Source organism: Musa acuminata, chromosome BXJ1-6 (genome assembly GCF_036884655.1).
Source record: "Musa acuminata AAA Group cultivar baxijiao chromosome BXJ1-6, Cavendish_Baxijiao_AAA, whole genome shotgun sequence".
NCBI lineage: Eukaryota > Viridiplantae > Streptophyta > Magnoliopsida > Zingiberales > Musaceae > Musa > Musa acuminata.
Window position 1 is genome coordinate 1040001 of NC_088332.1, and position 25871 is coordinate 1065871.

Genomic DNA, 25871 nt, shown 5'->3' on the forward strand with positions numbered 1-25871 from the left:
TTAATTCTAAATTGTTCATACCATAGTTGTCAAATATAAGAGCATCATATAATAATAAGAAAATTAATATAACTTAATTATTAAAACTTATAAAATAGTTAAGAGTAGTGAGTTTCATGCTTTTATCGATATAGATAGCCTACATGACATAGGCTTTCATACCATAACGTAACACCATATTCCTAATTCCACACATACCTTATATACATGACCAAAGTTATATATTACATTTCAATTTAATTATTGCTATCAATATGAATGTAGTGAAATGTAGATAATCTTTAAAATAAAATATGCTAACTTATCAAATAAAATGATACGTTTCCTAGTGATTTTGACATGTGTACTTAATTATTACATCTAACCAAAAGAAAAACACATAAATAAAACATATCTAAAATTTATACATATAAAAATATTCATTTGTCATTGTTTATATCTATATTGGCATGGGTTCGCATATGATTACTTCCTTTTTTAATCACTTAAGTATGATACTAATATCTTTATTTATAAAATATGATATATAATAAGTAATCATTTATTAAGCATAAGCTTTTGTAGCTTTATTTACGTGAGCATGTATCAAGTCACATATATAATATTTTAAAATCATATGTATAAAAAATTTAATGATAAACACATCATCTTATTAAATTTTTATCGAGCATAACCCTACAACATATCATATATATAATAAAGAGATAAAATTCTATATCGAAATAATTCAAAATATTTATATACACATGTAAGAATCATAACACATTTATGGACATTTACACTATATGTACAATTATATATTATACATCACAATATATACATATACTCTCACACCATGCGTCATAGTATAAATGTATATTCTCACACCATATACCATCATATATATATATATATATATATATATATATATATATATATATATATATTCATCATAATTTATATATTTTTATGCTTATGTAATGCATATATAAACAATTATATTATTAGAAATATATTTTATAAAATATATGATGAATATAATAATTTATATGATTACTATTTATAGTGAATTAAACTTATAATTACCTAATTTAACTTATAAATGAAGATACAAGTGAAAAGTCATGTTCCTTAATGATCAAGTATGCTAAAAAATGATAAACCTATTAAATTGGGAGTGTAGAGTTATGAGATATCTTAATTAATATATCTATTTCTTAAACTATTAATTTATAATAATTTATTAGTAGTAATTTATAGAAAAATAAATAAATAAAATCCCTTCTAAAGTAGACTACACTCAACCTAAAAATTCATCTAAATTCTATCATAAATTTTTTAACAATTTACTCTATACTCAAATGAACTAGTTAATATCAATCAAAATACTACGATACAATTCTATGAAGTAATCTTACTTCACTATTCTAGTTGACTAAATAATTTATAATTATTATAAAATTTTATAAAAAAATAGGAGACATATAAAACTAAATACATACCAAATTTTAGATTAAAATACATTTAAACTACCCTCTTAATTCAACTAGTAGCATCTATCCTATTCTCTTGAAACTGCATTATGATTGTCTGGATTTCTACACCTCATATGTTAATGCATAAATTTTATATTTACTCAATTTCAATGCTTACAAAACTTTAATGATTCCTAAAACATCAAAAATCAGTATCTAATCCTATACCTAATGGGATAGATTTAGCTCCAACAAAATCCCTTTGTAGAAAACAAGAGATTTACATGCTTCTATAATTCAGCTCGAGCACTATAAGCAACCAGCTCAAATATACTCAAGAGACACTCGATTCCCAATTGCAACAACATTTGGAAAATAAATTAAGTGGGATCAGCATCATCGTCGATTACCAACACTAGCATATTATGGTGTTAAGATACCCAAGTTTAAACTTTAACATAAATTGAGTATTTATTTTTAAATTGCTAGGACCGTTCAACTATTTGGTGTATATATATATATATATATATATATATATATATATATATATATATATATATATATATATATATATATATATATATATAAAGTTTTTGACTTTGAATTTTTCTCGCATAATATCTCGAGTTTGAAAATTTTTCATAAAACATCATTTTTTTTATAAATAACTATTTTATCCCTTCACCCTCTGCTTATTGGTCATCCCTTCTGCTACGCAACCCTGCATAATATCTGACGTGAAGGCACGTTATTACCTTTAGCCCTCGTATGAGAGTCCATCCCATCCACTTGTAGTCCTCTTGCAAAGGCTAGCCACCTCCCGAGGCTTCGCCCATTTAGCCACCTCTCTTGCATGAGGCTTCGCCCATTTGTCCTTGTTGTCAAATTATTGCTTGCAGCCCTTACGCGAGGGTCTATTGTGCAGGGTTACCCCGCTTTGCTTGTAGCCCTCGCGCAAGAGTTGATCACCTCTATCGCCCACCCACGAGTCCACATCGTCTCGTTGTCGATCGCAAGTCTTGCACAAAGGCTTGCCATCGCTTACAACCCTCATGTGAGAGTTTGTCATGCGAGTCACGCCCCTTCGCTTGTAGCCCCTTGTGTGAGGGTTAGTCGTCTCCATCCGTCGATTCTTACTCATCTATCAACCTTTGCTATCCCACTACCCTCGTAGCCCTTGCGTGAGGGTCAATCGTCCCTTTTAGTCACGCAAACACCATCATCACAAGAGCCGATAAGTCGAGTGACTAGGGGTAAAGTAATAAGATTTTTTTAATATTATAAGGATAAAATTATCCTTTTTTATGTATCCAGTGTGGTATATTAAAATTTTTCAAATTTGGAAAGGGAATACCTAAGGCTAGGAGATCTTTTCAAAACTTCGTATATATATATATATATATATATATATATATATATATATATATATATATATATATATATATATATAAAATCCGCGACCGAACCCTATAACAGCGATGTCTCCTTGCTCGATGAATCTGCAGTTCCGGTGCTTGTAGACACCGGCGAAGGTGTTCCTGAAGCCACCCACCTCGCTGAGAAGATAGTGCCCTTGTACCTCTTTGATTGGAAACGGGGACGATTCCACCAGTATATGTAGTCTTTTACGCGGGAGGTTCCTCTGAGATCAGAAAGAGGCATTCCTCCTACAGTTTCGGAATTATTGGGAACGGACCTTCCTGAATGTGGAGGAACCTCCGGTACGCTGTCTTCTGCGGTTTGCTGGAACGCCCATCTCCTCCTCTTCTCTGTCGGCGGGTTAGGCTCTCCGGCCCCTTCTCTACTTGTTCTGATTCGACATGGAGTTTGGTTTCAACTTCGGATATGGGAAATAGGTATCAAAGGGACAAGGGGTTTTCAGATTCAGGATCAAAATCTCTCCTTGGCATCGGGAAATCGGTTCTCTCCAGATGTTTTTATCTCTGCGAGAAGAAAGCCAACACCTTTGTGGAGGAGTCGTCTTTGCAAGACATCCTCAGAGTGTATGCAGATATGTCCCCGGAGACCACCCGTCGTTTCTGGCGAGTTTCAGTGTTGAGACCTGATGATTTCCTCGAAATTTTGCTGGGAATTGGAAATGGTGATTGTAGTTTAAGAAAGGTGGAATTCTTGTTGAAATTGTTTAGGTGGGCCAAGAAACAAAGTGCAGATTTTGATCATCTCCCGAGGTCTTATGAGGTCATGATTTCAGTTCTCATCCGGGCACAGATGTATAAAGATGCTGAATCCTTACTTCTGGGAGTAGAGTCAAGGGAAATTTTTTCTAATTCTGCTGCATTGTTTAGTGGCATAATCCAAGGTTATGCCGAAGATTGCAAATTAGAGAAGGCAATGGTTCTATTTGATAAAGCCAGAGAAAGGGGTACAGTCCCATCTGCTTCCTGTTATCAGTCTCTTTTGAGTCTTTTGGCCAAAAAAAAGAAAGTTGAATTGGTTACAAAAGTCTATATGGATATGATCAAGGTTGGATTAGCCTCATATTCCCAAGATTGCATCCTGAAAATAGTTATTGTAGGACTGACAAAAAAAGAGAGGATCCTCGAGGCTATAACCGTACTTAGGCAACTAAGGTGTTCTGGTATCGAAGCAAGCCATTTTGCTCTTTCTGCAATTGCTGAAGGATTATGCAAAAAGAAGGATTTCGAAGATATGTTCAACTTTCTAGAAGAATGGGGGCATGCTCCTGAAGTTCATATTTGTAACAAAATAATTTCTTCATTGTGCATAGATTTGGGTACCCAGGAATCATGGTCTTTCATGCAAAGAATGGAAGTTTTGGGCTTCAAGCCAGATGCTATAACCTTTAGCATCCTCATTTGTCATAGTTGTAGGGCCAGAAAGTTGAGGGATGGATATATTTATCTTTCAGAATGTTTATCCAGGGGAATAGTACCTACTGCGTACATCTATAATGCTCTTATCAGTGCAGGTTTTATGGAGGGTTTGCATAGACATGCAAATGATGTATTTGAGGACATGCTAGAGAAGGGTATAATGCCAGATCAAACAACATTCAAAATTTTACTGGCTGGGTATTGTAAATATAGAAAATTTGATGAAGTTAAACAGGTTCTAATTGACATGAGGAATCGGTGCTTGACTTCTTTGACTTCCCTGGAGGATTCACTCTCTAAGGCCTTAATTTTTTTAGGACTTGATCACTTGAAGGTGAAAATAAAGCGTGATAACAATGTTGGAATTCCTAGATCTGAGTTCTTTGACTGTCTTGGCAATGGGCTATACTTAGATACTGACGTAGAGGAGTATGAAACATCCTTGGCAGGAATTCTTGATTGTGCTATGGTTCCAGATTTTGATTCTCAGTTAACGAGAGGAAATGATAAGGTTAACATACAAACTGCATTAAAAACAAAGGATGAATTAACCCAGTGGGGCCAGAACCTTTCATTATCGACATACTCTAAATTGTTCAGACACCTTTGTGCCACCCCACACCATTTAAAAGAAGCTATCAATCTTTTAGATGATATCCCAGAGTCACTTGAACTGCTTGATGGTGAAACTCTTAATTTACTTTTAAAAAATTTAAGCAAGAATGGAATGGTAGCTCCTGCAATGATGATTTTGGAGAGGTTGTTCAAGAGAAAGCTTCTGGTGGAGAGTCAATCATTTATGGAACTCATTGTTGGCTTAAGCAAAGAAAGGGACATTGATGGACTGCAAGAATGCTGCAATCAGGCATACAGTAGCATGTGGTTACCAAGCTCTAAGGACCTTAGACCTCTTTTTAGTTCTCTGTGTAGGTGGGGATTAATCAAAGAAGTTCTGGAGCTGTTTGATAGGATATTGGAGAACTGCCCTGCATTGGTTTCTTCCTTATGTACTAGTGTTCTGAAGGAGTTATGCATGACAGGCTATACAAATGTTGGGTGTATTTTGGTGGAGGAGCTTCTTGAGAGAAATTTAGTCATGGATCATGCACCCTTTGTATATATCAGTATGGGCTTCTTGAAGGAGCAGCAATTGGTCGAATCACTTGGAATATTGGATATATTACACAACAAGAACATGACCTTGCCTATAAATGTATGCCAGCACATGATCCCTTTGTTGCTTCGGTTCAACAGGTTTGAAGAAGCCATTGCCCTTAAGGAATCTGTACTGACCAGGAAACCTGACTGTGGTTTTCTTATTTATAACATTTTTCTGAGTGAGTTAAGCAGGACAAGAAAGTTTAATGATGGTTTATCTCAATTGCAAGAAATGTTGCTGAGTAGGATTCTCCCGAATGATAATGCTTTAAATGCATTGTTGCAAATGTGCTGTCAAAAAAATAATATTCAGAAAGCATTTGAATTACTAGGTATTTTAATAAGAGTACATGGCAACCTTTCTATTTCAGGCTATCGGAGCCTTGTGCGTCAAATGCTCTTGAAGGGACTGATATCTCATGCTTTGAGACTTAAAGATCTGATCCAGCAAAAAAATAAATTGATGGAACTGAGTTTGTATAACATTTTAATATTTTGTCTCTTTCAAACAGGTAACAGTTCTATTGTTGAAACTCTATTAAAAGATATGCAACACATGCACATTCTTCCTGATAAAAACACTTATGATTTTCTTGTGCACGGCTTTCACAAGTGTGGAGAAGTCATTAAATCAGTTGAAGCACTTGATACAATTATTTTCAAGGGTTGGAGACCAAGCAATCGGAGCCTGAGAATAGTAATATGTCAATTTTGCAACGATGGAAAGCTTGAGAAGGCATTAGAACTGAGTCAGGTGATGGAACATAATAAATGGGAGCATGGTTCAGTTATCCAAAATGAACTCGCCATGGCCCTTCTCAGATGTCGTGGTCTTTCTGAGGCTGAACTCTTTCTGGATAGAGTAGCCAAAAAGGGGCTAATTCCTGCAAACATTGACTACAATAATTTGATTCAAAATATGTGTATGCATTCTGGAATACAGAATGCAGTTGATCTGCTGAATGTAATGTTCAAAAAGGGTAACCTTCCAAGCGAGATGAGTTATAGCTCAGTCATTCATGGGCTCTGTGTTTGCAAGGCATTTGATCAAGCACTTGATTTCCATGCTGAAATGTTGCACCAGAACCTTCAGCCTACTGTAGAAGTTTGTAATGCTCTTGTTAAAGGTCTTTGTGCGAACTGGAGGACTGATGATGCCCAAAGAATTTTGAGAACTATGCTCCAATATGGCCCTCCTCCAACTTACAGCTTGTATAGTCATGTTCTTGATTGTTACCATCTCAATAACAATCTGGACAAGGCATCAGAGCTTTTGCAGGAAATGCAACTGGCTGGACACTCTCCCAATTTTGAAACTCATTGGTCTCTTATAAGCAATTTGAGCAGCTTGGAGAAAAAGAGTGATGATGGTGATAAGAGTATTTTATCTGGTCTTCTTTGTGGGAGTAGACTTCCTGTGACTAATTCCAAGAGCAAAGTTGCCTCAGCATTCAAATAAGAATTCCTATCATCATAAAATCTTGCAAAACTCTGTTTCATGTGATTTTGGATTGTTTTACCACCTATGGTGCATCGTCTCTGGACAATGGTATTCGATAAAGGGTCTAGAGTTGATGTTATTGCATGAGAAGGTATAGGATTCACCTTCCTGTGTGATCAGTGCCATGTCATTTGTTTTAGCTGTTGAGATGCCAATATACTGCATATTCCTGTGAATAGGACAACCTGGGGCACTGATTGGTTTTTGTGGTCATCAACACTGGTGCATGATCTTCTTGTCAACTAATGACAAAAATTTCAGCTGCAAGCTTTGCTTATGAAGTTATCTATTCAATTTATTTTAAATATCCATTTAACTTATATTTGCAAATCTTTCTAGTAGGTAGATAAAAGGCCTCTCCAGGAAAAAAAATCAAAATTAGTAAATAAATTAAACACTTAGCAAATTATATTTGTGATCATAGGTGTTAAGCTATAAGAAATATGTAAAGACATGTGAAATTAAAATAAAAATATTATAGACCATGATGTATAGTATTAAAATGAATCAATAACAGAAATAATTTGTAGCAAAAATGTGAAAACAAACCTGAATTCATGACCACAATTCTGTCATGCATATGTGACCACATAGATACGAGGGACAAGCTATCATCATGTTATCATCAGCCACCTACATGGTTGTCTTATATACTGGATAATATCTCTATGCATATCTTGTTTCATATGATTGCAAATTATTGTTATTTTTAATCTGTAAATCTGAATCATTTTTTACATTAATTTTTACATGATTGGTTTCTGTTTCTATCAGATTTATATTCGCTACTTGGTTGCATGTGAAAATCATGTTTGTATTTTAGTTTCTCTAGATCAAAATTTCTAAATTCCTTTGGGAGACATATTGGAAAGCAAAAGCCACTCCAGGGAAAAGCACACATCTTGTGAAGTTTTATGTCTATATTTCCCTCATGATGATTTTGGTATGAAGCCCAGAAAATAAACTATATATCTATCCTTAGTAGTTGGGTTGTTTGAACAGTTTAATCGTTAACATATATTAAATGCTAAATTCAGAGAGGAAGAGTCAGCATTTGGTTGTTTCCTTCTGTTGCAGTGTTAACTAATTATAAATCATTATAAATTTGATTTTTTTTTCCAAATATACTTGCTTGCTCTGTTGAGACTTACCGCGTTGTTGTTGGTGTTGTTGTATACTTGCTTGCTCTCTCTTTCAAATTTTTATGCCAGTCATTTTATCTATGATTTGTCTTTGATGCATCATTGCCTGTAGTAGTTCATAATTAGCAATGTATTATCTGTCTTGTGGTCCATAACTCTTTTCTTATTTTCTCTTGTATTGCATTGGTTACGTTGGTCCAACCTCTTCCAGAGTATATACTGTTGCAGGAAGATGCAAAGGAGCTGAAGAGGCAAGTTTTCAAAATGAACTTGCCAGATGCTAGATGAATCATCATCTGCTTGGATCTTGGTGCAAAAAAGGTGTTTAATCTAACCTGATTGCTGTTTAAGGTACTTGTTATTCATTTTATTATACTGAAATGTTATGATATTTTATCCTTGAGAAAGTCTTTTTCATGTATCATGGCTTTTTAGCTTTGGAAAAGCTATGCATAGCTCATTGATCATGTCATTTGTAGTTGATTAAATGAATGGAAATCATCTTTTGATTAAAAGAAACCAAATAACTAAGTTTTTTCATGCCTTTCCATCTAATGGATCAGTTAACTTACAATCCCCTATAACTGTTGTAGAATTTGGACTTTCTCATGCTTTGAATTATGTTGTGTTTTTCGCATCATATGATGAATTCTAGATCTAACAGTTATTGCTGATCAATTTCTGAAGTGATATTGTAATGTTATTTTTACTGCTAAATGATGCTTCTAAGCATTCACCTTGAACTGTATACCAACCGTGTGTCGTTATCTTCAGATACATCTTGCTCCCTCCAATTTCATTTTTTTTGTAACATTGTCATCCCTTTGAAATTTTTATATTAAACTTTTCTGCAATGATGTTCATTCTGTTTCGAATGTTTTGGATTTAAGCTTTTCTGTAATGATGATGTTCACACTTAACATCACTAGTTATTCTTTCATGTTGTAGGTACATCTCCAAGTAATATGATCTTTACCTCTTTTTGTTTTTGATATTACATATTGCTTATGGTGATTTAACCTGGAAAGAAAAAGGAAACCATCACTGCAATGAATGAGATACCTATATCCTAAAGCTTTTCTTCCATTGTGAACTATAAAAACCATTATTTGTAACATAAATAAATTTGACAAAAAAAAGCAAAACTCCATGGTTACAGAACTAGGAGCCTCAACTATCACATCGACTTCTGTTGATGAAACTTTTTACCTAGATTGCTGCATTCTTATTTTAAAATTTTATATTCCCTTTCTTTTCCATAGATGCGGCAAAGCTTTTGAAAATATTTGTTGTTACTTTCATGACATGTATATATTGTTTCTGGATCATGCAATATTTATTTGTTGCTGCGTGATCCAGAAAATCATTTTTGTTGGGAGGAGATACTAAGTGAGTCTTCAGATTAATGCACTGTGAAATTGACACATAAAATTACTCTTTAAGCACTTCCACCTTTATGTGATCTTTTAGGGTTGTTGTTTCTCTGCTATTGTCTCTATAATTCCTTTTACTTTCTCTACTTTGCTGAAAATCCTCTCTGCTTTAATGCATGTTCCAGTTTTTGCTACGGTCAACCAAACGGTGGCGTATGTGGATGGGAATATCCAATTATATTTGAATGCACTGTGCGTTTTCCTAAAAAATTTCTGACTCGAGCTATATTTAGCCATCAAAGTGATGCTAATTGAAGATATTCTTCTTTGCTATTCTTTTTCGATAGTAAGGACCCTACCAAAAATCAGTATAGGTCAAAAGACAATAAGTATAGCTGACAACTTGGATGCTTCTGCTATCCTGACATACACCAAACTTGAACATCTTTTTTAGTCTCTATGCCTCAGGATGAAATTTTAATCTTATGCTATCTCTACCTCTCTGGAATAGACAGGACATATAAGTCACTATATTCCTAACTATCTGAACTTGCACATGTTACACTAATGTGTGACAGATTTGTTCCGGTGATATAAGCTTGTTGGGTTTGTAGAAATGTTTTGTGATTTCTTTTGAATGTCATTTAAGGCAATCTTGGTTATATAGTTAAATTCTGTTTTCTTTAAGAAAACTAAAAGTCATTCATTTGTCATTAGAGATGACCAAAAACTGTGTAAGATCAGTACAAAAATTAGTATGAAGTTCATTTCTCCAGGATTGGGAAATGATCCAACATCGAGCAGCGTTAGCTAAAAGATGGGCATCCCAATTCTCAGAACAAGTAAACAAGGTTCAAGAAGATATATTTAAGGAGTCAGTTAGAGACAATATGTTAGAGGTCACATTCATGAATGCCCAGGGGTGGAGTCTGGCTTTTGAATACAGGATAGCAGTGTCTGAGAGTCAGTTTTGACATGTAGATTGTGGAATCCTTCAAGAGTGGCTATGGATAGCCTTTTTCCAAATTGCTAAGCAGTCGGCCTGGACGGGAGAAGAAGCTTTAATCATTTTGCAGCCATCAACCATGATAGAGTCATTAGAAGCTTTAATAATGTATCCAATGCCTGCAAACTCAGCAGAGGGGTTACAGGAACCATCGGTTTGAATGATAATTTGGCCAAATATTTCATGCTTGTGTACTAAATCTTCACTATAAATTGTTGTGACTAATGAAGTTTGCCATAATGCAAATATGGTTTTATTATTGAACTAATTTCTCTTTTGGTTATAACATGTGCATTTTGTGATTTTCTTAAACTAAATAAGACTCGACATTTTACACAATGCTGTTCTCTTGCATTGACAATTATTTTCATCTAGGTGATTATGGTCTTTATTCTATGTTTGTACTCTTTAAAGCTGCAACCCTTGTGATAATAATCTCAGCTTTTGTTGAATTGATTAATAGCCAACTTCGCCCAGTTCAAAGAGTACAAAAGATACTCTTCAAATTTGGAATGTTTACATTGTGGTATTTAGTTCAGCAAACATCATTCATAAGTTGCATCAAGTAGACTTTGCCTTTCCCTTGTTTCCAAATTGCAGTCCCTCAGTTCGTCTTGTTGTAGCCGTGGAACTGTGAAGTCATCGACAAGGTTATTATATTGAATTTTACTGTCTGCCAAATTCTCCATGTGGCTAAAGCTGCTTGATTTATAGGAGTAAGGCCTTCAACTATAAAATGATTAAAAAAAGTCCATAGGTGATTAAGTGAAACATATTGTCCTATCATCAATGACCAATATCATTGTATGTTCTAATTTGATTTTGGTGCAGACAAAGAGGGAATTGCTAATTTGGAGTTTCTGGATTTCCACACAACGTGAAATACTTGCAGGTACAGTTTAGGAAAGCAGTTGGGAAATTGCCAAAATGTTGAAGAGATGACCTTTCTTGCTGACTCTTCAAGATTTCTTTCACTAAACAATTTTTGCAGTTAACAATGCTGTTCACCACACTCGGAAGAAAGTGTAGCTGTCCTGGTGCTTCTTGTCGATGGAAAGTAGACAGCAATGGACATGATGCCAGCTTTGCACATAGATTGTTGCACTGAGACGGTGCTTTGCTTCCGACCTGTACAACCATCATGTTCATGATACTCTCATTTTCCAGGTTCAGACCAAGCTTTTCTTCCTAAAAACAGTCAAAATTCTTCAAATATCTTACATTGAAACTGCAATAGTGTGTGCTCAATCCATTGTATCGGTATAATAATTTCATGTAGTTTCTGTTCCTCTCAGATCATTTTTTGAAAGATGAATAATGGATGCTATAAAAAGGTTTTTCTTAAAGACTTCATTTCTCTTTTGTCCATATGCCATTCCTCGCAGTTTTCCAATGTGCATGGAAGAACAAAATTACAAAGAGAAAAAAAAGAAAGACAAGACCATCAGAAATATTCTTTCTAAGTCCATTCAGAATTGTAGAGTTCATGCATTGTTGACTGAGTTAATTGGTGTAGTCAGTATCTTATAATTAGTGCAAGCCTTTTCTTGTTTTTGTTCTTTTATATGTGGCCTTTGTCTCTAATAAAATGAAAAAAGCAGTCTGAATGGGAGGAATCTTTAGATAACAAGCAAAAAAAAGCTAATCATTATCTAAAAATTAATTATCTAATCTGTTAATAATCAGAGTGACAAAATATGCATATAGACAAGTATTAGAAACCCAATAGGTTTTCGATTTCCTTTAGTTGATTGACAATCGGCACCATTGCTTCTTTGATGCATATAGACAAAGTATTAAAAGCTTGATAACTTTTAGATCTCCTTCAGTTGATCTACAATTTGCAATTGAACAAGTATCAAATGCTCAATAATTTTTAGATTTCCTTCAGTTGATCTACAATTTGTAACATTGCTTCTTTTTGTAGACAATGATTTTTTTTCTTTTTGCTTGTAGAGAGAGCAAAGAAAGAAGAGGCAACAAGAACCTCCTCTTCCCACAGAGCTCTCAGCAAATCTTCTCTACAGCAGCAGGAGCCATCACAATCCTCCACAAGTACCTCCCACTTGCCATATCAACACAAGTCCAAAACCCGGTTCCGATTGCTGATCGAACCTGATTCATCCCAGAAACCAACACCATTATTACCATCACAGAACAGTAGAGAGATAGAGAGAGAGAGAGAGCTTTACCTTGGTGGAAAGGGGAAGCTGTGCTGGAGAGGAGTCTTCTTCCTGCTGTTCTTCATTGAGCTCTGGCTGGGTCTTGAGGTTTCTGATCACAAAGAAACCAGCCAAGGTGGCTGATAGAAAGATCAACAGCACTCTCAAAGGACACATCTCTCTCTCGCTTCTCTTTCTTCTGAGATCTACTCACCGAGGAGTTGCCATGGGAAGCACTTTTAGAGAAGCAAAGGAGCAGGCTTGAGAGAATGGTAGTTTGAGAAGAAAACAAAAGGTTGGCAGCTACAATGAGTTCATTGTTGACTTTTAAAGCATCCTGCATTCATGCCAGATATATGGCAAGGAGATTGGTACGACTATATATATATATATATATATATATATATTACCTGAACGGGGCCCACCGAACTGCCGGATGGGTGGTTGGGTTTGGTAAGAATTGGACCGGGTCTTCAGTGACTACTCTCTTGCAGCGTTCATCTATAGTCAGATATGGTGAGATATGGTGGTGTTCAGCAAATTCCCCACAAAAAAGTTTTTTATTTTTATTTTTTTTATTTCCAATTAACACTCTTTTTATTTATTTATTTATAAGGGCTGAGTGTCTCTTATTTCTTAAAAAGTAAAATTATCCACTTGGCATTAGGTCTCGTCGCCTTTGTTCCCTCACTTGTCTTTTTCCGTTCTCAAAGGTAAAGAGGCATGGGCGAAGGAAGAGGGGAGGGATGGTTGGGCCTTGCGACGGTAACGGATGAGCATGCGATCCTGTGGGGGCAATGTGGACTTGCTCGAGGAAGTCAAAAGGTGTTATGGAAGGTGGAGGTGAGGTCATCCTCTACGTGACATTAGATAATATTTTATTAAGAATCATATAAACAATAAAGGGGAAGAGATAATTTCAACCATCAATGTGACATAACAACCATCATCGAGGTGATCGATGATGTAGCAGTGTAATAATGATATAACTCAGCCACCTCTAGGGGGATAATTTTGAGGATTAATAATAATTAACTTGTGTTTAGTGGATGGGTGTTAATTGGATCGGTATATTATATGTATGTAAAATCTAAATTAGACTTTAGATTTTAACAAAATCTAAATTTTGGAAGGGATATTATGCATGTAATATTAAAATGAGGAGGGACCTATTTTCATACTTCAAAAAAAAAAAAAAAAAACATATATGCAAAAGCCCTTCATATGTTATATAAGTGCAATTAGCTAATAATAGACACCATTATTATTTTTTATGTCTTCATACGATGTGTTGCCATGTTTTACTCTTCAACGTCCTTTCGTTTTACCTTTTTGTTGGATGTAGCTGTATTCAACTCTGAAGGACGGACTGATGATACCAATGCTTCTTGGGGAAGAGGGCATTTGCTATAATGCCAATGGTGCAACAAATGTATCTTTCTTTTTCTTTTTCTTTTTTTTTGGTCTTAAAGAAGGATATTTCCATTTTCACTTCTTCCGCTGCATCGCCAATCCCCAAGTCTTCTTTTTCATGTCTTATCATCTCAACAAACAAACAAACAAACTCTCTGATAGAGGGTGGGGTGGAGGGCAATGATACAATTCATAACAGCTTGGTGCAATCGGAACAACGAGGGACATACAAACCAATAAGTGAGCAGCCACCATCCCTTTATATTAATTACATTAAGCTAATAAATGACTACATCCCTTCATGGTCACAAGGGTATGCATTTAAGAATCGATTATTAGGGAGAAGGCAAACCAACCTTAGCACAAAACTACAATTTTAATAAACAAAGAGAAAAAGGTAAAGAGATAACACTTCATATAGTATATGTTCTAACCCAATATTCAATTTTGAATTGTCTGGGCTTGAGTTTTTGATCCGCTGCTAAAACAAAGGAGTTTAAACAAAATAGGTCTTTTTCCACAAACTCCAGCCTATTAAGACAAAAGAGCTTTATTATTATAAAGCTTCAAATTCTTCCAACAAAAAGGATTACTTAAGTAAATGATATAGCTTACAGAAAGCAACATGACTTCACTCTCTACTCAACCCAACGATCAAATGAGTATGGTCAAGCAAATCTAGCTATCCTTGAATTAAGTTACAACTCAATGGTCACATGTTCAAAGGTCAACAAAAAGCTGAATTCTTTGTTTCATTAACCTGGGCTTCCACAGCTCCAGTCCCACCATTTCTTTCTGTAGCTCAGACTTGCTGCTTGTCTTTACTAAAGTGGACATGTGAAACGTCTTAAAGCTGTAATAGGGCGAAGAATTCCATCCATTGGAAGAGGAGAACCTCTATATCTTCTCATGCAATGTGAATCCTTTAATGGTAAAACCTTTACTGGAATGATCTAGATGAATATTTTGGAAGGCCGGGCCGAAAGACCAAGCAATCATCTCGCTTCATATTATTGAATAACAAAAAGAGCTTTGCTATATTACATATCACTTACATTGTGCTTTTCTGCCTAAATTTAACTGGTATATGGCATCTTTTACCTTTCTGTGAAGTAGTCTATATTACATGCTACAGCTCACCAAGCAAAGCATTGAAGTACCTGTTTTATCTCCATATAGTCAATTAGGATATAGAAGCAGCTTGCAGTTTAGCCAGGTCAGTTTGACGCCTTCCCAAGTGAAATGCTGTGGCCAACCAGAGGAAACATAGCTGAAATCACATGAAACAAGGACGTATCATTAGATAGAATCTTATGTTCATCAGTTTCAATGAGCATAATATAGTCCATGATCTATTCAAAATTGATCACTGTTGTCTTCACATTTTTTTCTGGATCCTTCAATTATTATTCTTAAATATTGCAAGGCAAAACAGATTTCCAGCAATCACTAAACTGAACCATACACTAGCGCAATCATGTTACAAATCCTGGCTATTCAGAAAGGACAAAATGGCCCTCTAACCATACATTTGATAGCTGATAAATGGGAATTTGATACAGTTGAGAACAACATCATCATCAGTACAAACTATTTTAACAGTGTACAAAGTCTTCCATTAATGAAATATCATCTTTAAGAATTCTAAGGCAGTCACTGCAAAAGTCTATCCGGCATAGTCATACATCATAAACACCATGTATAATTTAACTCAAACAGACAAAAACCAGATCTGAAATATTATTATACAAATAAGTGAATAAGATACCAGAAGATTGTAGATTAGCACCAAGAAAAAGAATTTACTAGAAGAACAATGTCAGAGAAGCAAATACCATCATTGTAACATGCAAATGCTGCAGTACATGTCAGAGAAAGTTAGATTTAATTATAAGTTTATAACACATACTGGTAAAGCGTAGAGCGAAACCATGGATGTTCTGTTGTTAAGGCTGCCAAAGAGTAATTTATAAACTCCAGCTGCAGTTGCATCACCAAGTCTTTGAACAATAACATCTATGAAAATCTGCATAATCACCAAGGATGTCAATATCATCAGAAAACACAAGAAAAATTGGAACACACAACAAAGTTATAACTCCGTAGGAATCCACTAGAGTAAGTTTTGTAGGTCAATAATATAAAATGCGGCATTACTACCTATAAAATTCAGTAAACAACTGGACCTATAGTGATCAGATTATACAAGTACGGTCATGCCTAATCCTTTCTTCAGTCTCTCCTTTGTTCTTCCTATAATCAACTTTATCGATCTATCACTACATAGACAGAAGAAATCTTCACTTTTGCTTCTTTCCATTGATCACCACGTTAACCAACAGATAGCCATGCGGGTTAAGGTGCGTGTTTTGCCAGCCAAGGATTCTGATGATAAGTTGATTCTGTGAAGAACTACATTTTTTTTCCCCAAATAGCATGCACCTCAGAAAAGAAAAAATATATAATTCAGAGGTTGCTTATTCCTAGTCTGTGACCTCTTCAGAACCACATCTCTTAAGTCTTAACATCCTCCGACTGCTCCAGTGACCGAGTTCTTCCACACTCTTTTGCATATAGACTTAAACTAAACTGTTCCATAAAAGGAACTATATAACGATTACAATATAATGATGTTATATAAACTATATAACATGATTAAGAAGTATTCTAACCTTCCTTCTTATCTAAAAGGAAAAAGACAGACAACATAGAGTAGTCACCTTGGCTTTATACTTCTCATCCTGTGATACAACAGTGAATAGGAGTTCCCTTCCAGGTCTTGTCACCACATAAGTAGTAACCTGTACAAGATGCAGTAATAAAGCAAATAATGTAATAAGTAATAACCACACAAATAGCGACAAATACAGCTCTCAGAAATTGAACATCAACCCAAAAGATACTAATGATGAACAGCACGTCATATGCATCAAATTCACACATTAAAAATTGCATAACATAATTTGCAAAAGAAAAGAAAATTCCTAATAATTTATAAGTTAATCTGATTCCATTCTTTCAATATAAAATAATAAAAGTGCATAGAATGCATTCTGAAGTAACTTATCCTTTATCATCGTTGGGCGGCTTGGGCCCCTCTAGTACTAGATGCAACCCCTATGCAAACTTATAAGACCGTTTTACAATCTTAAAGAAACTGTAATGAATGATGGTAAGTTGTGTAACATTCACTATCTTTTGCCCGAATGTTAGTCACATAGTCATTGAGAAAACTAATAGTTATAGGCATGGTTTGACATTTCCACACAGACTAGTACAAAATAGATAGTCTGCATCACTCCAGGTGTGAACCAGTTACATGGACCACCCTTGTCTCAGGTGGTCCAAAACGAATGCTAAAAAAAATCATACTTCAAGACTAATGTTCACGAGCCCTCTTCACCCCGAATGCACGTCCTTCCTGTTCTGCCACATGCAACCACCCATCACCAACTGCCGCCTGCTGCCCGCTGCTTGCTGTGCGCTGCCGACGAAAATGTTCCCTCATCCTCGTCTCCTCTTCTTTCTCTTCCTCTTCCTCCTGCATCCTCTTCTTCCTTCCTGCTTCCTCCTCTTCCTCCACTCCTTCTTCTCCTTCCTCCTATTTGAAACACCGATTCATACTGGTATACCATGTGTTGGTACACCAGTATTGTTCAGTACATACCAGACCGACCAACAACCAATCAGATCTGGGTACGGAAAACAACATTCCCTGGTTATAGGGACAGCTTATTGTTATTCAGGATAGTCATAACACATGCAAGAAAAAGGACAAATGGTTACCAATGTGAACATCAAAGTAGCAAAAAGTAAAAGTAGGATGCAAGAAATAAGGGCAGGAATGCGAGTTTGAAGGTTGTTCACAGTATGTTGAATACGGTTCTCAGTGTAGTCAGCTAACCCCATTCAACAGTGGCTGGCATATTACATAATAATCAGAAAAATGAATTTAATTATGCTTAGGTTGAACAGATTCAGTAGAAAGATATAGTATAATTTTATCCGAAGTTAGTACTTTCAACTGTGGAGAACAAATAGCTGACACTTATTTCACCAGAACAAGACAAATTTAGAAAGTTCACACAGGTGAACCCATAACTAATAAAGCCACATTATTATTCTGTTGGTTTATCTTCTGGACTCCACCATGCTTATGAGTTAAGACCAGCAATCACTCAACAGCTTCATAAAAAAAGCTATTGGAGCAAACATTTTCCTAGGAGAAGTATGCATTAAAAAATATAACTTATACAATTATTTAATATATTTTGCAGCACAGTGATGCCAAGGTACTAGAAAATGGAAAGTCAGTTTCTAATGACTGTTAATTCCCAATGAATGCAAAAGGCAATGTCTAATGTCTAATGTATAATGTCTTCTGTTGAACTTAATGATGAGGGTACAAAAAAGTAGATCTCCAAATTTCTCAAGTCTAATGAAATAATCTTTTTGTGCATACTATACCTTTCGAATAGTCTCAGTGATAGCAACTGTAATCCATGTAGGCCACACAGCAAGAACAACCATGTTTGAAGTTGCAACAAATGGGGCCGAGCAAAGAGCGATAGTAATACCAGCAACTGTAAGAATGCGACCCTGCAAGGTTTGGCACAGAAAGCAAAATTTGATCAAAAAGATGACATTTGATCCCTTATTCAATAAACTATTTACACTTGCAGACAACTGGTAAGGCTTTTGGTTCTAAAAGTTTCAGATGAACTGTAAAATTGGTTGCAATGCTTTGTGAACAGCTCTTTGAAATGGTCAATACGAAGACCAAATAACTAATCTGACTTTTCAAGTGGTATACACACCTACAAGAATAAAAACAAGGATAAAAGAAAGAGGGTCCCTGTTAAATCCTGTCATCATGTGCAGAATGAACACTTCAAACTTCAAACTTGTCACACTGGTACTCTATTCACCACTTTGAGATTGTGCTAATAGGAATTAAGAGATTTTAAACATAGACCAACATAGCCTTAATAGAGATGACAGTAATATGTTTAGCAGAGAAGGATGTGCAAAGCCAAAATCAATAAAAATAAAAGCAACCTCAACAGTAGTATTTATAAAATATTCAAGAAAAACTGATGGTTAAAGTACATCTGCCCATGTATTCAGCATGGGGAATTTAGAGTTTATCTAAAGTTCTAAACCAGGTATATCCAAAAAAAATGCAAGTTCACCATTATTGAATGATTAAATATTTGAATTTTATCATACATTATGAAGTTGGCATTTCAAATTATGTTAGTTATACAAATCGACAATTTTAGTTTTAGAGAATCAAAAGAGCTGCAACAAGAACATGGTAAAGGCAATAGTTAACATCAAGGTAAGTTGTCTGGCAAGAATAAAAACAGCAATGAAACTGTTAATTAGTGCAAACAAACTTCTTCTAGCAATAGGGCTGACAGCTGTCATTGCATTTGAATTTTATCAAATGCAATGACATTTTATCATACATTATGAAATTGCCATTTCAAATTATTTTAGTTATACATATCAACAATTTTAGTTTAAGAGAATCAAGAGAGCTGCAACAAGAAGATGGCAAAGACAATAGTTACCGTCAAAGTAAGTTGTCCGGCAAGAATAAAAACAGCGATGAAACTGTTAATTAGTGCAAACAATCTTCTTCTAGCAATAGGGCTCACAGCCGTCATTGCAATAATTGTCACTTTCTGTCATCAACAACAAAGAGCAAAACTATTTACACCACGTGATAAGATGTTGAGCAATCAGACATAATAAGTTGTACTATGGCCAATTAATTTACTTAGAACTTTCAGGTTAAGAGAATCATAGGCAAATTTAAGAAAATATAGAGAAATAGGCACTTATAAAGTTATCTAAAGAAACACATCTGTGCTAAGAACTTGTTAACAGCAACTATGCTCCTCCTTGTGGTATTATATCTTCAGTTTTGACAGACGTGCAATAGTTGGTAAGATATGACTTAAACCTATACTTCCATTCACTCTGTTCTACAATTTTATCTGCTTCCTCTTCCTTATATAGGGAGTTGTAAGACTCATAAGGCCAATTAGGGATGTGATCAAGCTAGTGAGAGAGAAGATAACGGGAAAATTATTGTACTAATGTACCAACAGTAATTAAACAAATTTTACCTTTTTGACTAGTGTATTGAGGCATAATGTACCATAAACCTGGGTTAAGAAACTGATCCCTCCCTCCCTCAATACGTTTTTGACTAGTGTATTAGGCATAATGTACCATAAAAATCCCTCATTGTCAACCCATGAGCCTCTTAGGGTGGTGTGGGGCATGCCACTGCTGCCCAGCCCCACTAGCCTGCCTATTGTCAGCTGCCACCAGTACTTCTTCTCTCCCTCCTCCATCTCCTCCTCTTCTTCTCCCCCTCCACCTCCTCTTGTAGTTCTCCTCCTGCACCTCCTCCCCCAGCTCCTCTTCTCCTCCTCCTTTGCCTCCACTTTTTCTTATCATCCTCTTATCCTCCTCCTTCCTCCTTCATGGCACCATGGCACATACCGGCATACTGTGTGTCAGTATGCCAATATGAATTGGACTCTTAATGGTCCATGGCCAGACCACAACAGTCCAATAAGATTCAGGTATGGCTTTCAATATTGATTGGACTTGGACCACAATAGTCCAATAATATTCAGGCATGGCTTCCAATAAGACTTGGCACCCAATACCAACTGTTTATTTTCTAATTAATCCTACTTAATGTGGTTCATTGCTTTCATATTGTCGATCTAGTTTGGAGAAGATATCCATGCCAGTTTATGGTTCTCCTGCTAAATGCACACACTACCTTCTCCTGCTGAATGCAACACCTTCTCCATTAATGATTAACTTCTATTTAAGTTCAAATGGCTCAGCAGGCTAGCTAATGGGGAAAGAAAATCAAAACAATTGATATATTTTTTTAATTTATCACTATGCTTCTGAGTACTTTTTTGCTGCACTTTATATACTATCTTATCAGTCTTTTCTCCCATTTCCCAAAAGAAAATTGATTATTAAAATGCCTTTCTCATATTACACCATATCTGTGACAAGCAAGTTAGGTTTAATTCAACAATATCAAGATGGTGAAACTCTCTTTATGCCCATCTAGGTGACTTGGAATTTCAAAGGAAATTCATGTTCTTTAGCAACCTTTTGAGATAATGAAGGGATAAATACAGTATTCAATGTAACCTAACTTCTTCCATACAGGATATCAAGAAGAATTCTATAAGTAATCAATTTGTATAGCCAAGAAAGTCTAAATATAACAAAAAATGTCTAGCTGACCTGAAAATAGAAGAAGGAAGATACAACAGCACTCAGCCAAAGAAACAGAGAGACATAAAGTAGGTAAGTTGATGACATTATAAGCCAAAGTCCTTCTAGCATCGTACAAGGCTGAGTTTTCACCATGTGTGTAACTGATTTAGGAGAAGTCTTCACTAACGCTGAAGTCTCTTCAGCTGAAATAGTATGCTGATCTCGAACATTTTCTCTAAATGTGAAAGAAAAGAAGGCATACAGTGAAATAGTTGATGAATTACAGATATAACATCATTAGAAAGTTATAAAAAGATAAAGGACAACATTGTTGATCTAGACAATGAAATGCAGGCTACCATTAAACAAGATGCACTCTTTCAAGTACAGGCTTCACATTAGTTTTATACCTGGAATGGTTATTCCTATGTTTATCTGTAATATCACAACTATGTAAATTTGTTGATTAGTTTTGAGTTAAAAGATGCTTTTCTGGACCAAAAATCATTCATATTAACCACCTCCCTTTCAAGGACAAACATGTACCAAGAGATTTGGTTGAAGCCTCTACTCTCTGCCAGGTATGTTCATCCTCAAAGAAAATGAAGCTTCAGAAGCCATCTTGCAGTATGAAAAATATGCTTTCTCCAGAGATCTGAGTAGGACAAAGTGGCCTATGAAGATATCTTAGCTTTTAACTAAAAAGTCCAAATGTAAGCTTATGTACTAAATTCACAATTCCGTAAATATTTAGAACAGACATGTCCGTCAAGGACCGTTACATGTCTAGGACTGTTCTACTTATCATTTCTTAGTACAATAATCAAATAGAACTCCCCTTCATCATCTTTTCCAAAATTAAGGACCAAATATTCTTAAGATAACCAATCTTTGGTAGGATGTAGTGGGAATGATCTGGAAACTTCAAAAGATAAAATCATCAGAATTTGCATATCTTTCACCACTATTTTTGAGTTTCCTTATTCTTTAAAAAAATTTAAAAAAGAGACTTCGTTATTATATTCTGCCATTCAACAGGGTTAATGGTAATATAGACACTATAGTTATACATATTACAACAAAATGCTTTTTAGCATGTCACCACCCTAATCTTTTAGGTATAATTCACATAATCTTCACCACAACATGCTTCTTGGTCCTCATCTCCACTATTTTATAGTACATGGTTTCATTTTATTTCATAACAATTTCACTCCACAGGATTCTCACATAACAATTAAATTTGCATAGCTTGCCATATTGATTAGGAAACATAAATTTGTAGTTTCTGTACATTAAATTACAAGAAGTTAGGGAAACACAATTTGATATACTTTTTTACTTGACATGTAACACAAAAATAGAAAAAAAACCTAAGGACAGGGCATGACATCTAATTTGTGCAGCCACAAGGACATCTCACATTTTTTTAGATAGTGATGGCAGAATAAATCTGCAAATAGAGGTACAAACATGTTATTAGAAGCTCTCACAAAAATGTTTACAATCTTAAACCTTTAATTTCACATTACAAATAGAGGGCATGACATCTAATCTACAAATAGAGGGCATGACATTAAAAATAGAGGGCATGACATTACAAATAGAGGGCATGACATTAAAAATAGAGGGCATGACATTACAAATAGAGGGCATGACATTAAAAAACCTAAGGACAGGGCATGACATCTAATCTACAAATAGAGGGCATTTCACATTCATGACCTTTAATTTCACATGTTATTTAATTTCACAGAATAAATCTACATTATCATGCACCATCATCAATGGTAGAACATGTGATATGAATATAAAACAGTCAACTATAACAACATCAACCTTCTTCCACTTAGAGCTAAACACTTGAAGCTTAATAGTTCATGTTAGAATATAAAATAAGTTAGTTGTAGCCAGTGGGACCAAATGATGCTCATACCTGATGGTTGATAAATTTATAGAATCACTGTGTGCATCACGATTGATTCCTTTAGATGTCTGTGCAGCAAGCTCCATCATGAGGGCAGAAAATAAAAGTAAAACTAAGAGGGGATCAGTTATTGCATCAAATAAAGATAAATAAGGATGTGATTGCTTTCCGCGTGAGCGCAATGATTTTGGTTACAAAAATTACATACATGGTCCTAACCAAGCCATACTTGCTGCAAACAATGACCCAAACAACTGTCCAAATGTAGCACCAGCACCGATGAAACCAAACAGTCTTGAACCTGACTGAATGCTTATGAGAATTAGACATTAGTTTTGAACCTTGGAAACCTCTTTTAATCACTCCATAAGCAGATATACCTCAGTGTCCATCACATCTATCACCCTTGCCCATGTTGATGATATCGTCACGAGATTAAGCAATGCAACCTTCGGTAGCAATCATCTTGGTCAATAGATGTTACAACTAGAAAACTGTGTAATGATGTTAGCCAAGGTAAAGGTCATACCCATAAGAACAAGCTTATTCGAACTATAACATAAAACCACCCATGATTACTCCATCCACTTGGACGAACAGAACCCTCTTGGCTAGGAGTGAGTTTTTCATCCTCAAATAAGGTTGAATTTGAAGCTGAGGCCTGTATGTCGAAACAAAGTCCAACTCAGATATAAATCAGAAAATGAGCATACATCTTGATATATAAAATAATTGTTCACTTGGACCTCCTCACCTTAGAAGCAGGAGACAGATTTCCAGTAGAAGAGGCATGCCAAAGAATGAAAAATACAAGAAGGGATACACTAAAAAACCTGTGTATCCATACCAAAGCCTGAAATTTGAGGATATCACTTGAGGATAAGAAATGTACCAATCATGATGAGAATCAGCTTTAAAGAAAAAAATACAAGAGCACGGTTTATAAAGAGAAAATAAATGGAAAATTTATACAACATGTAGTGTCAAATCTTTCTGTCTATCTAGGCAATGAAATGACAGATTAGTTGTCAAGTATCAATAAAGCAAATATCAGATGTACAAGTAATACTCTGAAGTAGTGGTCATCTTTCTTAAAACATAAAATACTTCAAAACATAGGTTTAAGATGATACATGAAAATCTTAAATGGTAAGCTATCTCCTACAAGAGGGAATCTTGATTGGTCGTTTCGTGTTTTTTAAATCCCTCTGACAACATGTTCGAAATCGATTAACAGGATGCACACATTTAAATTATAATTATATCTTCATTGCAGCTTATTCAGACCAAAGCCAACAAGCTTTTAGATTTGAGAAACTCCTTTACAACTCGACCAAACAATATAGCATCACCTTTATAACTAGTAAGAGAAAATAAAAACAAGAAATGTTTAGAATCTCATACCCTTGCTTTGGGGAGATTGGGCAGGGAAAAGACTAGAGTTGAGATGGGAGCGGCGAGAAGAGTCAGAAAAAGAGATCCGACGAAGAGGCCGGGGAGGTTATCCAAACCCAGAGATATCGCCCCCTCGTCCCGCAGGGGAAGGATAACAAAGTACGCGGTCAAGATCTGCAAAAATTTACCAAGAACTCATCGATTCGTCTAAGGAAAAGGGGAATTAGGGGTTCGATTGAGATCGGAACTCGTTAGGGAAGGGGAGTTTTACGAAGAAGAAGCAGGAAGCGGAGTGGATCACAGCGGGGATCTCGTGGGGATGCACGAATACGATCGAGGAGACGATCGCCTCCACTTGCGATCGCATTCCCATCCTCTCTTGGGACGGAGGAGATGGAGAGAGGCGAGTGTTTTACAGGAAGCGAGGAAGACGAAGACGAGACGTGGATCGCCGTCGGATTGACGATGCTCGTACTCGGATTCATCGTTGACTCTTCTATATAAAATTATTTTATTTTATTGAATTTATACTATGTAATAAAATCAACGATTACTTTTACTTTATAACATTAAAAAAAAATCTACCATATCCTTAATTCACTTATCGCCCAACCCATTAGCCCCATTATATAATAATGATGTTCGTTAGAAACTAATTAGGGACGACGAGGGGATAGAAGCTATCACATAATAGGGCAGAGGAGTGGGCAAAACGAAGGCACGATGACTAATAGGGGCAAAATAATCATTAAAAAATATTATGTAGGAATTTTTCAAAGTTAAAAGGTTTTTTCGATAATTCATCCAAATATTAAGATATTATATATAATTAAAAAAATAACACATATATCCCTTTTTATTTTTAACATTAATTTCTTTTAGCTAAAGATATGTATAATCTTTAACAAACCATTATTATGTATATATATAATTAAAGTTTTTATTATTATTTTTCTTTGATGCCTGTTAGCATGAATCCGGTTGCTCTGATTTGAAGCTGTAGTTTGCTAGTTTAATGCAGTATCACTTTGCTACATCTGTAGTGTCAATTAAATATATTCTAGTATTCATACGTAAGATATCAATCAATTTAATAAATATAATCGGTGTTAGAGGCCTTTTTTTTTTTTTTAATGGACTATGTTTCCTATTGTGGTTTTTCTAAATTTATTGAGCAAGGAGATTCAGTTAGTGATCTATATGATAGTTGATTTTTTAA

General features: G+C 35.2%; 2 protein-coding genes and 1 long non-coding RNA gene across 18 annotated transcripts; 1 reads left to right on the forward strand and 2 right to left on the reverse strand.

Annotated features, from left to right (window-relative positions):
* The first annotated feature begins 2928 nt into the window (after positions 1 to 2928).
* On the forward strand, positions 2929 to 12983 carry LOC135582831 (pentatricopeptide repeat-containing protein At5g15280, mitochondrial-like). 15 transcript variants are annotated; one of them, XM_065185753.1, is made up of 6 exons: positions 2929 to 7059; positions 8322 to 8461; positions 11090 to 11246; positions 11321 to 11381; positions 11481 to 11656; positions 12446 to 12983. In XM_065185753.1, exon 1 carries the CDS (start codon positions 3159 to 3161, stop codon positions 6924 to 6926), a length of 3768 nt encoding a protein of 1255 aa, XP_065041825.1. In that variant the 5' UTR covers positions 2929 to 3158; the 3' UTR covers positions 6927 to 7059; positions 8322 to 8461; positions 11090 to 11246; positions 11321 to 11381; positions 11481 to 11656; positions 12446 to 12983. The 15 variants fall into 15 exon arrangements, 13 of the variants coding, with proteins under 13 accessions (XP_065041825.1, XP_065041819.1, XP_065041827.1 ...); XM_065185747.1 differs by having other exon boundaries at positions 11090 to 11205; XM_065185755.1 differs by having other exon boundaries at positions 11090 to 11139.
* On the reverse strand, positions 10290 to 12821 carry LOC103971070 (uncharacterized). Its single transcript, XR_010513888.1, has 3 exons — positions 12682 to 12821; positions 11433 to 12604; positions 10290 to 10525 (listed from the first exon to the last, which is right to left on the reverse strand). It is a non-coding gene; the product is annotated as an uncharacterized LOC103971070 (long non-coding RNA).
* Positions 12984 to 15046: 2063 nt separating the features above from the next.
* LOC135675523 (uncharacterized) lies at positions 15047 to 25127 on the reverse strand. 2 transcript variants are annotated; one of them, XM_065185759.1, is made up of 13 exons: positions 24924 to 25126; positions 24662 to 24826; positions 24012 to 24110; positions 23787 to 23918; positions 23638 to 23706; positions 23466 to 23562; positions 23267 to 23369; positions 21358 to 21565; positions 19641 to 19754; positions 18532 to 18663; positions 16785 to 16865; positions 15974 to 16090; positions 15047 to 15334 (listed from the first exon to the last, which is right to left on the reverse strand). In XM_065185759.1, exons 1-13 carry the CDS (start codon positions 25023 to 25025, stop codon positions 15248 to 15250), a joined length of 1506 nt encoding a protein of 501 aa, XP_065041831.1. In that variant the 5' UTR covers positions 25026 to 25126; the 3' UTR covers positions 15047 to 15247. The 2 variants fall into 2 exon arrangements, with proteins under 2 accessions (XP_065041831.1, XP_065041832.1); XM_065185760.1 differs by lacking the exon at positions 19641 to 19754 and having other exon boundaries at positions 24924 to 25127.
* Positions 25128 to 25871: the final 744 nt, after the last annotated feature.